Raw genomic sequence first — 15,678 nt, 5'->3', positions numbered from 1 at the left:
CAAGATGTACATCTGCAATGTGGAATCATTGACCTGGGATAATTTTGGCTTCAAAGACCTGTCATCTGATCTAAGTCAACCATCCAACCAGTGTGAAATCATGGGCAGCCTCCTTCCTTCTCTTATACTTCCAGTCTCTGTGAGAATAAGAAAGGATTTTAACAACACGATCACATGTTAGCCTTAATGTTATTTGAAAACATCTATTATTTAAGTATTAGATTACATAATATTTGGTTCTTTCTTATTTCAGGAAAAGGAAAGTAAAACTTTTGTTTCCTATGGACTATAGTTTTCATCTGTCTTTGAATAGCAGATTTTGAATATGTAATATTTAAAGACATACTTGGCTTCCCAACAACATGATAGGGTCTCCTAGATAGAAGGAAGTGAACAAATATTTTATACTTAGTATATATTCAATCAGTGGTGACTAGCCAAAAATATTGAATAGATACAAAATCTTTAAAAGATACACATGTAGAGAATGTAGTAACTTTTGAGCTTCATTTTGGAAAGAGAGAACTGTGTAAAACATTAGGAATCCTAAACACCAGAGAAGGTTTAATTGGCCGCTTGCCAAAGAGAATAGCTTCAGTTAGAAGAAAACTGATAGTTAAAAAAGAGTACGTTTTATAACCACCTCAGTCTTTGTGTAGCTGACTCCATTCTATGAAAACTCACAAGTTGCCTATGTAAATTCTGTCATTCTGAGCAATCCAGATGGAAATCTTGAGCGGGGGGGCTCTTTCTTTTAGTACTTTCATGTGGTACAACATGTTTTTACAAATAATATCTTCCTGGGGAAATCCACACAGCATACAGGTCTAGCTATATTTTCAATGTAATAACCATCATTCCCTCAACAAACATTCACTGGGATAAACTCTGTACTAGATTCTTGGGATATAGCTGTGGAAGAGAGCGAGAAGGAAAAATAACCTCAAATAATCAATGAAAGTTAGACTTCAGCAAAGAAAATAGATAAAACTATAAATATAACAAAAAGTAAATGACATGGTAAGGTAGAAGATGATAAGGACTATAAGAAAATGACTAAACATAGTCTATAGCATATGAATGAGAAATGCTTAGGAGGGTATAATAGACAATTGCAGTACTAAGTTACATGGTTAGAAATGTTCTTACTGAGAAGAACTGGAGATGAGAGAATTCAAATATCTTAAGAAAATAATAGGGCACAGTCCTCGAGGCTGGTGCATGGTGATTTACTCTAAATTCAGCAAGGAGGACTTAGTGGCTGACAAGGAGTGAGCAAGTAGGAAAACAATAGATTATAAGGTCATAAAGGAATGAGTCCAAATCATGAAAAGCTTGTTAAGATTTTGTTTTTTACACTGATGTATACATGTGTTCCTAATTATAAATATTAAGATGCTATTTCTGACTTAAAAATCTTAAATATACTGTGTGTACATACACAGTATAGATAACATAGCCATACATATATACACATCTGCACTTCTGTGCCTAAGGATTATTCCCCTGTATGCATAACAATGTGCACATTAACTAGCTGTACAATGTAAGATGTAGGCCATCAGGTCAGATGGATGAGCATGTGAACCACACCTCTAAAACGAGCTATATAATTTTGGACAAGTCATAGAATGACTTCCCATTCTATGAAGGAGATTTAAAAAATGACCTGTGTAAAGCACCTGGTTTCTGATACATAACAGGAGCTCAAAAAAAATCAGTTTATTTTATGATTATGCCCTGTTACCAGCATTATTCTGCCTACACATATAAGAATAGTATTGTTTTTACCTGATGGGTATCAGAGTGTTTAGTTTTGGAAAACATGTTTATTTTACTGTTTTTGAAAATCTTCATCTTGACTTTTTTCACCCTGTCATCTGTGTCTGCAGACTAAATTCACTGTTCATTAGCAAAATTAAGTATTTCTCTCCTTTGCTTTTCACTCCCTGAAATAATGTATTTCTAGTGAAAACATGGCCAATGCTGTGTGCAGTTTGACAGCACTCCTGCTGTGCATCTTTGGGAGGACTGTTTCTCAGCACAGCGCTCACCTTCTCCTGTTGGAACTGTCTCGGCTAGCTGAGTCTCCCTCTGCCTGTCCCTCCTGGAAGCCACTGGCAGCCCCCTGCTCTGCACTGCCTAGCTCTCCTCTCATGCACGTGTCTCATCTCCACCCTAATTCTACTAGTCATTCAAAGCTCACTTTTCAGGGGCTCTATCTGAAACTTGCCTTAATTAGATCTCCTGTGTACTTCTAAGCTACTTCTGGGGCTGAAAGGAAAGAAAACTTCTACATAAAAATAAATCACGGAGGGCTAGAACTCATGTCTCTTTAAAGAAGAATGAAGTCATATACAAAAATGTCAACAATAAAAATATAGGTATTTGTGAAACAGGAATGTATGACTTTATAATTTTTATGCGTTTCATGTTTAAACTACAAACATTTAGTGAAGACTTTTTTGGAAGGATAATTATCCCAATTTTCTTTTTTTTTCCCTTTTTTTAATTTTATCAGTACATTTTTGCAGTACTTGCATTTTACAATCATCTTGGGGAGATGGTACATGAACATAATACAGTTTGTTTCATTTTTCGGTCCCCTTCCCTCCCCTGCCTTCCTCCTCCTCTAGTTCCCCTTTCCCCCTTTTCATTCTTGTTCATATTATTAATCTTAGTTCATGTTTGTGGAAAATAATTTCCATATTCACTGAGGTTACTGCGATCTTACACCTGACATATCTTCACTCTGCCTATTACCCTATCCCACCCCACTCCACTGCTCACCCTTGGTCCCCTGGACCCTTCCCATCTGCAAGAGACCCACCCCCTTGTCTCCTTCTTTCCTTGCTTTATTTTTCTGTTAGTTTGTACTTTGCCTTATTCAGATGAGAAATACTTAACTACATCATGCAGAGCAGAGTTTTAGAGGGGAGAGTATTAATGTCTGTAATTTCCTTTGAATTATATTAAATATGGATTAATGGAAAAAGTAGATGGATAGACTAATGACAATATATACGAGTAATCTTTTTTAAAAAGTTGAAAAAGTAAGGTGGAATTCCACCTCACCTGAGAAAGAATGGCTGCTCTCATGAAATCCAATAACAAATGCTGGCAGGGCTATAGGGAAAGAGGAACACTGCTCCACTGTTGGTGGGAAGTGTAGACTGGTGCAAGCACTGTGGAAATCAGTATGGAGATGCCTCAAAGGACTAGGATTGCAAGTCCCATTTGACCCAGGTATTCCCCTGCTGGGTATCTTCCCCAAAGAATTAAAAGAATCATACCACAGTGATATATGTGCACCCATGTTTATAGCAGCACAGTTTGTAATAGCTAAAACTTGGAAGCAGCCCAAATGCCCACCAGCTGGAGACTGGATTTAAAAAATGTGGGGTTTTTTTATAAAATGGAGTCCTACTCAGCCATAAAAAATGAGAAATGAGAGACATTTATTGCTAAATGGATGCACATTGAGGCGATACTCTTAAGTGAAATAAATAGGACACACGTGTAAATACCGAATAGTTTCTCTAGTGTGCGAAAGTAAAAGTGTAAATAAGGCCTAAAAGGTATAATAGATAATGTGAAATAGGAAGAAAAGGGCAAAGGGGAAGGGGAAGTGGGAGGGATAGGGGAAAGGAAAGAAGGGAATGGAATTAATATGAGAAAATGGAAAAATGGAAACAAAGCCTTTGTAAATAGGGAGGGATGGAGGGGTTGAAGGGAGGGCAGGGGAATGGGGAAAAATATGAACCAAGAGAGATCATGTAAAAGTGCAAATTTCCAATGATGGTTGTCATTACATTATATACATAAAATGTACCAATAAAATTAATTTTAAAAAATAAATAACTCCATCCACCACAAAAAAAAGTTGAAAGAGTAGAGAGAGTAGGATGGTGGTTTCCAGAGTAGAAGGTGAAAGAAAATGGGAAGAAGTAGTCAAAGAACATAAATTTGCATTAACATAGAATGTGTAAATCTTAAGGCTTAATTTACACCATGCAGGTTTTGGTTAATGATTTTATATTGAAAATTTGCATAGAGAATGGATTTTAAGTGCTTTTAACACACGTTATACAGGTAAATATGGAAGGTGATTAATATATAATTTGTTTGGCTACTAATTATTTCACTATATATGTAAAGGCATTTTATAAACCTTAAGTATACACAATAAAAATAAGCTTAAAATGCAGATACAGAATGTTATTGGTTCAATCTAGATTTACAGGTGTTTACTGTAAAGATATTTTAGTATTATTGTACAATTGAAAATTTTTATTAAAATGTTTTTTTCTCATGGCAAAACACATACATATATAGATTGTGGCAATAGAATCAAAATAAATATTTCAAATTTTATTGATATCCAAGAAAGAACACATTGTTTTAAATGTAATTTGTACTTCTTACTTTGAAGCACAGCACAGTAGTTAATTATTTAACTCGAACATCCTCATCTATCATTAAACTTTCAGGTAATAATGGGAACATTGTTAAAACTGGATCATACCACACTTGTAATCATTAAACATTCTCAAACATTCTAATTCTCCACCCCAGTTGTTGCCAAGCCACGTATTTGACAGCTCTGATCTTCTTGCTGATTTTATAAAGGTAATATCATGAGAAAGTATGATATAGCACATGATATAGTACATCAATGATTAGGCATGAAGGGGGATTACAGTGGGTCTCTCTATAATAATATGAAGCTTTCATGAATACACAAACAGAACACATAAACACATACTAAAGTAAAAAGAAGTACAATATGAAGAAAAAATGGTTTTAACATATAGATTAAAATAACTTATCACTAACATTAACTAATCTGAGTCCAACATACATGTATTATCACTTTTTAATTTAACCTTGAATGTTAAAATATTATATGTTAAGAGGTACAGATTGGTGTAAAACATATGGTTGTAGAATATTGTGAATGATGAGATGTAGTAACCTGTAAGCCAAATGCACCATGGGGCGGGGTGGGGGGGGACTATAACAGAAACAGACAGAATGGAAAAACTGTGGACTGAGCCCAACCCAGGATTCTCCATATTGTAATCACTGATTTAGAAAATCTACCTGTATCACTAGGAAGAGCATGTTTTCTTTCAAAGAATGACTTTTAAAATGTCCAACAGAAGCATTAAAAACATATAATAGATAATGTGAAATAGGAAGAAAAGGTGCAAAGGGGAAGGGGAAGTGGGATGGGGTAGGGATAAAGAAAGAAGGGAATGGAGTTAATATGAGAAAAAATAAATGGAAACAAAGTCTTTGTAGATAGGGAGGGGTGGAGGGGTTGAAGGGAGGGCAGGGGAAGGGGAAAAAATAAGAACAAAGATGGATTATGTAAAGGTGTAAATTTCCAATGATGAATGTCATCATATTGTATACCTAAAATGTACCAATAAAATTAATAGAAACCCCCCCCAAAAAAAATATGGGGAAAAGAACTTGATAATGAAAACTAAAATAACAATTCAAGTGAAGTTTTTACCTAAAAATATCTGTAAGGACGAGATGCAATATAAAATTCATAAGTCTGAATGGGTTGATTTTCAAGAACAGAGTGAGGCTAAAAGAGTAGATGCAGAAAAACCAATAGTAGGAAGTAAAGACAAGACAAATCTCAGGTCAGAGCAGCAATGACAATCACCTGAATTTTTTTTGTACAAATGATTGGACTTAATAAATACAGCCTTCCTTAAGTTTTCATTATGAAGAAACCTGCTAACCCAATAAAATCTAGCTCATTTTGCTGAAATGAACATATTGCATGTACAATGCTTTTATTAAAAGTTTTATAGACTTACACAGACATCATTAAATACTTTTTACTGAGTATAAAGGACTGACCCCTCCTATGGGCATCATAACTAATCATAGGTTAATTTTTGGGACTTGCTGGAAACTTTCACAGTCTTTTATGTGAGTGAAACTGTAGAATCCCATGCACACATCACCAGGTATGAATTTTCTCACTCCTCTAAGAACACTAGTGTTTTGTTCCTAAAGTATTATAATCTGGGAAGAGACTTGTTTCTGCTTGCTAATAAGCAACTTACAAGCCCACTTTGCAGGAAACTTTTGTACCATGCTGTGTAGGTAAGAAATGTAACACTGCAGAAACACAATGAAAGGAACAAAAATATATGCCATAGTAAGTCAAGAAAAGCAAAAAGGTGATAAAATAGAATACTCATTCTTTTCCCACAGATTTCAGACTTTGGCTCTCTAGCTCAAATTTGTGTCTTTCAGAGAGGGTGGGGTGAGCCAGCCTTTGTCCTCACCATCAAACTGATCTGCACATTTGCACTATAGACAGTCTGTCAATTTATTTTCTCTAGAGTGCTGAATCTCTGAAAGGAGCTAGTTTTGGAGTTCGATGTCTGTCTTTGGTTTGGATTCTTCAATGAATTATGAGTTAAATCAAAACTTCTTGAGGCTTGTTAGTGTAACACATACAGTAATGATTAGACTCCACAGAAATAAAGTTTTAAGAAAAATGAATAAATATAATGCATACAAGGTTTCTATACATAAAATATAATTCATGAACTCCTAAGAATAGTAAGTATAATTGTCATATCTTGTAGTACTGAGGAAACAATTCTGAAATGCACTCAATTGCTTGACAATGAGTTTACTAACTTCTGACGTATTTTTGATTTTGCTCTTTAAAAAGTAATTCTCATTTTATTTTTCATTAATAATTGTATCTTATTTTAAAAATTTAAATTAAATTTCTTGATTGACATGTAACACTTGTACATATTAAGGAAGTACAGTGTGATATTGTAACACATGCATATATCATACATGATCAATTCAGGACAACTAGCATTTTCTTGGTCTTGTCATTTCTTCATGTTTGGAATCTTTGTGCTCCTCCCTTCCAGATCTTCATAAAATATTGTAAAGCACTTTTAAGTCTGTATCAAAAATTAAAAGGGAAATTCAGAGTTCTTTATTTGCCCTTTCCCCAGTATGACTCAGCTTCTTCTACCATGTGCCTACCACTGGGGTGCAGTTGTTACGATAGATGAACCAACAACAGCACATCATCAACCAATCTCCATAGCTTACAGAATTCATTCCGTTTTCTATATTCTCTGAATTTTGAGAAATGTTTAAGCATGGGTTCACTCTTATAGTATTGCAAAAAATAATTTCACTGTGGCATTCATCCTTTTCAGATTGACTTCTTTCACATGGCAGCACGCAGCTGAGTTTCTCTCGAATCTCCTCAAAATTTACTATTTTTAGTGCTTTAGATTTTAGCCATTCTAATGGATGTGTGGTGGAATCTCACTGTTGTTTAAGTTGCAATTCCCTAATAGTATATATGTTGATTGTCTTTCCTATATTTATTTGACTTATTTGTCTCCCTATATGTCTTCCCTGTTGAGGTGAAAGTTCAGATCCTTTGTCCAATTTAAAAACAGATTATTTTCTTCCTGCTAAATTTAAGAATCTATCATGTGTTTTTGGATAATAGTCCTTTATCATGTATGTATTTAGCAAATATTTCCTGCCAGTCTGTGACTTTCTTTCATACTCTTGATAGTTTTTTAACTCAGAACAGACTATTTAAATTTTAATGAAAGGCAACTCATCAACTCTTCTTTTATAGATTATGTCTTGATATTGTATCCAAAAAAATTTCAAACTAAACCAAGATTGTATATATTTTTTCTTATGGTGTTTTGTCAAAATTTTATAGTCTTTAAGGGCCAGGGATTTAGCTCAGTGGTTCTGCCGCTTGCCTTGCAAGCACGAGGACCCGAGTTCAATCCCTGGTACAAAAAAAAGAGAAAAATTTATAGTCTTTCATTTTACATTTAAGTCTGTGAACTAATTTGAATGAATTTTTTATAATGAAAGGTATAAATTCAAAATGTGTTTAGACTTTTTTCTTTTATTGCATTGCATTTAATTCATTTCAATTGTTCCAATACCAATTGCTGAGAAGTTGATAATTTCTGCATTGAACTGTCTTTGCCCCCTTTTCAAAGATCAGTTGCCTGTATTTATGTGCTCTCTATTCTGTTAGATCAATTTAATTGGCTGTCCTTTTGTTATTATTACACTATCTTGATTATTGTAACTTACATATTAACTGTTGGCATAGGGTAGAGTCAGCCCTCTGACTTTATTTTCCTTCATTGCTGTGTTGGCTAAGTCCTCTTATCATTTTTATGCCCCATGTTTGCTTCAAAATCTTTAAAAGCAGTTTACAATAGAAAATATGCTATTAAGAAGAAGGGGGTTGAGAGGGAGACAAGAGGAACGACGAGGGAGGTGACAATGATCAAAAATGTTCTGTGCATGTATAAATATGCCAAGACAAAGCCCACTCTTTCCTATAACTCATATGCACTGGAGAGAAAACAGAGAGCAAGTTTTTGATGTAGTTTTTAAGAACTCTGTTATTGGGAAGATAAATATGCTAGTGTTAAGTTGTGATTATATACAAAATGGTTTTCAGCATAAGCAAACCAATATTTCAGCTAAAATGATTTACTTATTTAAAAGCATAATAAAATATTTAGAAGAGAATCACATTCTGGTAAATGAGAAATGGTCACATGTGTGTCTGTTTATTGCTGTGTGTAATTCAGTATATATTCGTAATATCTCACTATTAAAAATATTAGGAATTATACTACCAGGATATAGGTTATATCTTTCTTCTTTCTTCTTCCAGGTAATCATATTTTTTAACACAATGATTTGTTATTTTTTCCTGGGTTTCCAAAAACTTGCCTCTCCAAACTTAATATTCAAGTATAACTATTAATTTATAAAGATTATATTTATTTCTTCAATATTTGCATAACTTTTCTTTTTAAAACTCTATAAGATTATATTTATATGTGCATTATATAGTGAGGTACTTCAGATCCTTTTTTCCACAAAGCAAAAAAGTAGAGAATTTATGACTAAGTATAATAATAATTATACAACAGGTAGTCTATATGAAAATTCAGGTTGATTTATGCTAAAACTTGAATTTTTTCTCTTGAATAATGACAGATGTAATTTTCTCTAACTTAGCTATTTTTCTATCTTTTTTAATCCTAGAAAAATCCGTGAAATGACATTCTTGACCAGTGACAAAATCTCTAATTCCCTACCCTCTATGAATCAAGTCTTTATAAATTTTATGTAAAACAATATATAAATGCTGTCATATAAAAGACAAAAGATTTTTTGGAGCAGTACTACAGGTAAAAGAAAGGACTGAAATACTGAAGATGTTGATATGAGATGAAATAAATTACAGAGAATAAATTGTGGAAGTAAATATTCAATGTTTTATTTGAGGACCTAAGACAGTAAGTTGCACACTTAGACAGCAATTCCCTAAATACATTGCAGTGCCCTGTAACACTCATCCCCCTAAAACTATAGTGGACCCTTGGCTTTCAACCTCAATTCATTTGCGAGGGCTGGTTATAACTCAAGTTGGTCAACTGAAGTCTCAGGCTCCTCTACACAGCCTTCAGAGTCTCTCTCCTGTAAACAGGCAGATCTCAGTGTCCTTCGAGAGACACTGGGCCAGAATTTCTCAGTTAACCCCACACATGAAAGAACTCTTTAAGGTTAAATTTCTATCCCAGACCATCTGAAAACACAAGCTCATTTGAGTTGTAACTCAAGACTTAGTTCGTAAGTTAAAACCAAAATTCCAGTTGTAACCCGAGTTGTTCATATTTCAGCCCAGTCATATCTCTTAGGTTCCTTGTATCTTCCACAAAGTAAAAGCACTGTTCTTTGGAAGCTATTTTTGATGATGCCAGTCTTGATTATAAACCTTATCACATTTAGTGTAAGAAAAAGATAAACCAAAAAACCAAAATCATTTCACTTTTGACCAACATGTAGTAAGAGGAACAGGATTTACCCTCCCACATGAAACAAATAGTAAGCTAGATAAAATATATGTAACAATGTTTTTTCATCCCTGAACATTGATCTCTGAGGGAAAACAGAATGAGGGAGTGATAAGATGATACTCGTTTATTTCCTGGACCATTTTTGGCGAAATACAGAAAGGGAACACTCAAACAGAGCCCATATAGTCTCCATGAGGTGAAGGCAAGGCAACTATAGTTCACAGGGCAGATTAGTAAAGCTAAGGAGATCTGCAAAGTCACCTCCTCTTAGTCTTCAGGCGAATTTGATCACTGTGTGTATTAAAAAAACTGCATTAAGCCACAAAATTACTCAGTATTATGGCTAATTTTGTTGACTTTGAAATTGATTAAATGATCCATAGTTTCAATAAAATACACTTATCCAGAAGTGGTGGTACATGTCTATAATCCCAGCACTTGAGAGGCTGAGGCAGGATGATCACTGGTAGTTTGGGGGCACCCTTGGCTACATGGTGAGTTCAAAACCAACCTGAACTTTGTAGTGAGATCTTGTCTCAGAAAAGACAGAAAAAAAAGAAAAGAAAAGAAATTATGAATGTATATGAACACAAAGCCCTCTGAAAAGGTAATGTTTTTTATTTGTTGTCTTCTTGAAAAATTAATTTTAGAAAGCATTAAAATAGAAAATTATCAGAACTGAAATACAGCATCTCCTTTCCAGATGTCAAAGTGTTTGGGTTATGCATAGATTTCTGTATTTCAAGTGTATTTTTGTGATATGTGTAACGTATACAAAATTAAGAAATGTAAAAATAAAAGTAAAACTGAATTCCATTTCAAAAAAAAAGAATGAATGGAAGATTCACTAAATATTAGAGAATTAAAACTATCAGATATGAAATGCAGTATTACTTCTACCTTCTAAAAGTGACCCTACTACCCAAGTTTTGCGCATCCTTTTTTACTTACACATATTACCTACAATATAGTTTAAGATATGCTGATGAAGAGATCTAAGTTGACTTTTCTACTTTTAAAGTTTTCTTTTTTTACCTTTTCAACTGAAATAAGTTGACTTGCAAAAATGGCTGAAAACATTGCAAGAAAACAACATATACCTTTTGCTCTGTTTTCTCAACTAATGTTATAGGACCTTAGTGCACATATCAAAATCAGGAGATTTGCATTGACACATAACTGTTAGCTAACATACCATCTTGTTCAATATTCATAAATTACTCCAGAAATATTTTTCTGGTATAGGATCTAAGATCACTTTTGGTTATTTTGTCTCCTCAGTCTCTTCAACTCTTTTAAGGGAAATATTATTTCTTTAACTGTAAGATTTAGTTGATCTTTAGATGAAAATTTTAGCTGTAGGATTTTAATTAGAATGTTAGTCATACTGCCTTGGAAATTCAAAGCCTTGCATACAGTGGTTACTCAATGCTCTCTGAATAAATAGAAAGGAAATAAAAAAATTTTATGGTCTCCTAAAAAAGGAAGTGAAAGTATTTTCAAAAGAGGTGAAGGCAAATTTTCAGAAATTAAATCACATTAGAAAAGAACATTTTCAAATATTAATGTCCAGTGAAATAAATCTTCACCCCACCAAATGTACATCTTTTCAATCAATAGCTATATATGGTCATTTCAGACCAGTTTATTTAAAAAGAAAAGAAGCATGCAAGAATAATATATGATTAAAATGAGTTATGTCACGTTTTTGTGATGGAATATTAAATCATACTTTTTAGAATGTGCACAGGATGTGTATAGAGAAGATAATAAAGGACAAATGAAACCTATGCACTACATGATTCTGTTTTTAACATTATATATGATAATATAATACATAGAAAACAAATCCAAACAAATAAAATGTTACCTGAAGTAATCTCTGGGTGCTAGGACTGCATGATATTCTGTTTTCACTTCACAATATTTTTATTTTAATTGTAAAAATAAACTATTAAAAGGAATTTTTAAGTATAATTTAAAGATGATACACTTTTCATTCAGTTAAAAATCGAATGTCAATGTCATTATCCTTGAAATAAAACAAAATTTTATTTAAATGACAGGCCTTTTGCAGCAACTATGAGAATAAGCCAGCTCCAGATGGCAGATCTTGCCCTATGATCCACAAGCCAGTATGTGGCACTGATGGACAAACTTACCAAAGTCCCTGCGAATTCTGCAAAGCAGCTCTGTACGTACTTGGAGGCCACTGTGTAGACAGAATTCTTAGATTGGGCCAATGGGATATGAGTCAGGAAAATTATTTATTAAGAACTTGGTATTCTATGTATTTTATAGATAATTCTCATTAAAATTAAAGTAATATTATTTTCCCAAAAATGAGAACTAGAAAGTGTAAGTCCCTTTCCAGTTCACTCAAACTGTGATGAACCCATTTCTGTTCCATTGCCTCTCTGAAAATCATTTTTTTTTCTTTCAGGCAAAGAAATGGAAAACTTGGTTTCAAACATGAAGGAGAATGTTGATTCATCTAGTGTTGCAATACTGGAACTGTATTTGCTTTGATTTCATATTAGAAAATTTGTTTCTTGTTACCAAGTGTTCATAGCAATGCATTTTCACTGTATCTCAAGTTACAATGCACAAAAGAAAATAGTTTCAATAAAGTGATCCTGGCAGAATTTCTATATTTCTTTTCAGAAATGCTTTACTACCTAAGCATGAAATGATACAACTGGAAACACAGACTAAAATATTACCACATTTATGAAATTCAGAATTCTTCAATAATACTTGACTGCTTAGAAGTTTTACAGATAAACTCTAGGATAATGAAAGTAGATACAAGGAAATGAACAAATATTATCTGACAGAAATCAGTACTCTTTGATATATTACCGTATTTGGGGAGTGTTTTTCCATGAGGAATACATTGAGCTTGTTTCAGAGCTTTTCAACTCATACATAGGCTGAAGCCAGAAATAAATAACCCTTGAAATGAAACATTTCACTTCAGTCTTCAGATCAGTTGAGTAGGTTTTGGGACAGCTAAAGCCTCTAGGCTCTCTTTGGATATACTGGTTTACTATAGTATACCATGGAAAATATTATGATTTTGTATATGTGGATACATGGAAAAATCTGAAGCCAAATATCTATTTTTGTGCTGTCGATGCTTAGAAATGTAGACATAGATAGAAAAACTTGGCAATTTCAGGTACTATTAGAAGAGACAAATATAGTCCAACTAACTGAAATACGGTTTAATACACACGTGCTCTAAAAATCCCAATGAATGAATTTTATGTTTATTAATTCAAATATTCAGGACTTATGATATTTGAAAGATACCATCCCAAGTATAAAGTAAACAAAGATCTTTCTCTAATTTAAAGAATCTTATGATTTATAGGTAGAAAAGAATGAATAGTTTAAAAATATTTTCAGTTATCAATAAATTTATAGAGAAAACAAAATAGAAATATATGATAGAGAAAACTGAGGTAGAGTTTATAGAGAGAAATTATTAGAAATTGATTCTTTGAAACAAATTCCAAAGGATGAAAAGAATTCAGGCACATGCAAAAAAAATAGAAGGGTATTTTGAGAGAAAAACTAGTAAATATGAAAATAATGGCCATATATAAAATTTTAAAGTAAAATTGACATGATCGAGAAGAAGCCTAATCACCCCGCTGCAGACAGGCAGGTCTGCCCATGCCCTATTTAGGTCCTGAGTGGCACAGAACACGTCAAATCAGCCTGCTGCAGATAGGCAGGTCTGTGCATGCCCTACCGAAGTCCTGAGTCCCACGGAAGATGCTGAATCACCTCACTGCAGACAGGCAGGTCTGCCCACACCCTACTGAGGTCCCCAGTTGCGCAGAACACATGCCCAATCAGCCCACTGCAGGCAGGCAGCCACCTGATTCTACACTACAAAGACACAGAGGACACCAGACCACCAGACCAAGGCACTGAGTCCCACTGTTCACAGCCCAGAGGTAGGAGCTTCTGAGTCTTCGTCCCACTGCTCCTGGTCCAGAGGAAAGGGCTTCCCAGTCACCATCCCTCCCGCTGCTCCCAGCCCACAGGAAAGGGCTTTTGGGTCACCATCCCTACTGCTGCTCCCGGGTCCCACCTCACCCAGCTCAGAGGAGGTAATCCGTGCAGGTGCTAACAGCACCCCGCCCCAGTCGAAATGAGAAAACACATAAATAAGTCTCAAAACCAGACTTCCAAATCACCTACAGCAATTCCAAAGGGAAATGAGATGGAACACTCTGACACTCAACCACCTGGACCCACTGAACTGGCAACAAAAGGGGATCTGGAGAAAATGAAATCAGAAATAATTTCTCAGATAACAGGAGAAATTGTGCCCCTAGTGCAAGACATGATTAATAAATCTAGAGAGGAGCTCAGGACACCATGGAATCCCAACATAAGAAACAAATGGAATCCATAAAACAGATGCAAATAGATTTCCAGGACATGAAAAACTCCACTGAAAGTCTATACAGCAGAATGAGCCAATGTGAGGACAGAATTTCAGATAAAGAAGATAAGATTGCAATTAATGACCAGGAAAAGAAAAATTGCTTCAAAATTATAAGGGAACATGAGAAATCAATCCAGTAGCTGCTAGATGATGCAAACAAGAATAACATAAGACTGATTGGGCTCAATGAAGAAACAGGAGAGAGTGCAGATGACATAAAAAATCTCTTCACAGAAATAATGGCAGAAAACTTCCCAAGCAGGGGAAAAGAACTTGACATACAGATAAGTGAGGCATATAGGACTCCAAAGAGCCTTGATCAAAAAAAACCTACACATAGGCATATAATTGCTAAGATTCCAGAAACACAACAGAAGAACAAAGTTCTCCAAGCAGTCAGAGAAAAGAAACAAATCACATACAAAGGAAAGCCCATCAGAATCACAGCAGACTTCTCAACACAAACTATCAAAGCAAGAAGAGCTTGGAGTGACATATTCCAAGCCCTAAAAGAAAACAGCCTCCAACCCAGATTGAAGTACCCTGCAAAACTATCTTTCAAAATGGATGGAGAAATAAGATACTCTCATGACAAAGAGCACCTTAGGAACTTCATGAATACAAAACCAGCACTCCAAAGAATTTTACACAATATCCTAGGAACAGACGTTGAGGATCACAAGCCCAGGAAGCAAAGCAGAATGAACCCATCTGGCATGACAAGAAATTAAATGTAAAGGGGGAGAACCCAACAAAAAGAAAAAGTCATGCCAATGACAAGTCAATATGGTTCAGTTATAATGGTCTCAATTCACCAATCAAAAGAAATAGACTGGCAGAATGGGTCAAGAAGCAAAATCCAACAATATGCTGCATACAAGAAACACACTTAATTCAAAAGGAAACTCATAGACTGAAAGTTAAAGGGTGGAAAACAATACTCCATGTGACAGGAACCCGAAAGAAAACAGGAGTAGCTAGCCTCTTGGCAGATCAAGTAGATTTCAAACCAACAATGATTAAGAGAGATGAAGAAGGACACTACATCCTCATAAAGGGAACAATCCAAGAAAAAGAGATGACAATCATAAATATCTATGCACCAAACACTAGTGCATCCAACTATATAAAACAAATACTAACGGACATGAAAAGCCGTATATGCACTAATACAATTGTAGTGGGGGACCTCAATACCCCACTGTCACAAATAGATAGATCAACTAGACAAAAAATAAGTAATGAAATACTAGAACTCAATCGAAATCTTGAACAAATGAACTTAACAGA

The 15,678-nt window shown here is 34.5% G+C and overlaps 1 protein-coding gene across 1 annotated transcript; it reads left to right on the top strand.

The window, feature by feature from the left end:
* Positions 1 to 4: 4 nt before the first annotated feature.
* On the top strand, positions 5 to 12,412 carry LOC147826672 (serine protease inhibitor Kazal-type 12-like). Its single transcript, XM_087180498.1, has 3 exons — positions 5 to 139; positions 11,990 to 12,117; positions 12,367 to 12,412. Exons 1-3 carry the CDS (start codon positions 5 to 7, stop codon positions 12,410 to 12,412), a joined length of 309 nt encoding a protein of 102 aa, XP_087036624.1.
* Positions 12,413 to 15,678: the final 3,266 nt, after the last annotated feature.

Source organism: Heterocephalus glaber, unplaced genomic scaffold (assembly GCF_053883595.1).
Source record: "Heterocephalus glaber isolate CG9 unplaced genomic scaffold, H.glaber_assembly_v1.0 deba00001463, whole genome shotgun sequence".
Taxonomy (NCBI): Eukaryota; Metazoa; Chordata; class Mammalia; order Rodentia; family Bathyergidae; genus Heterocephalus; species Heterocephalus glaber.
This window is presented reverse-complemented; position numbering and strand designations above follow the sequence as displayed.

What these genes read in the sequence shown, in the direction of transcription:
- LOC147826672 (XM_087180498.1), top strand. Translation starts at nt 5, where the DNA reads ATGTACATCTGCAATGTGGAATCATTGACCTGGGATAATTTTGGCTTC. An exon ending in CTCTTATACTTCCAGTCTCT is followed by an intron (nt 140 to 11,989) that starts GTGAGAATAAGA and finishes TTTAAATGACAG; the next exon opens with GCCTTTTGCAGCAACTATGA. An exon ending in GAATTCTGCAAAGCAGCTCT is followed by an intron (nt 12,118 to 12,366) that starts GTACGTACTTGG and finishes TTTTTCTTTCAG; the next exon opens with GCAAAGAAATGGAAAACTTG.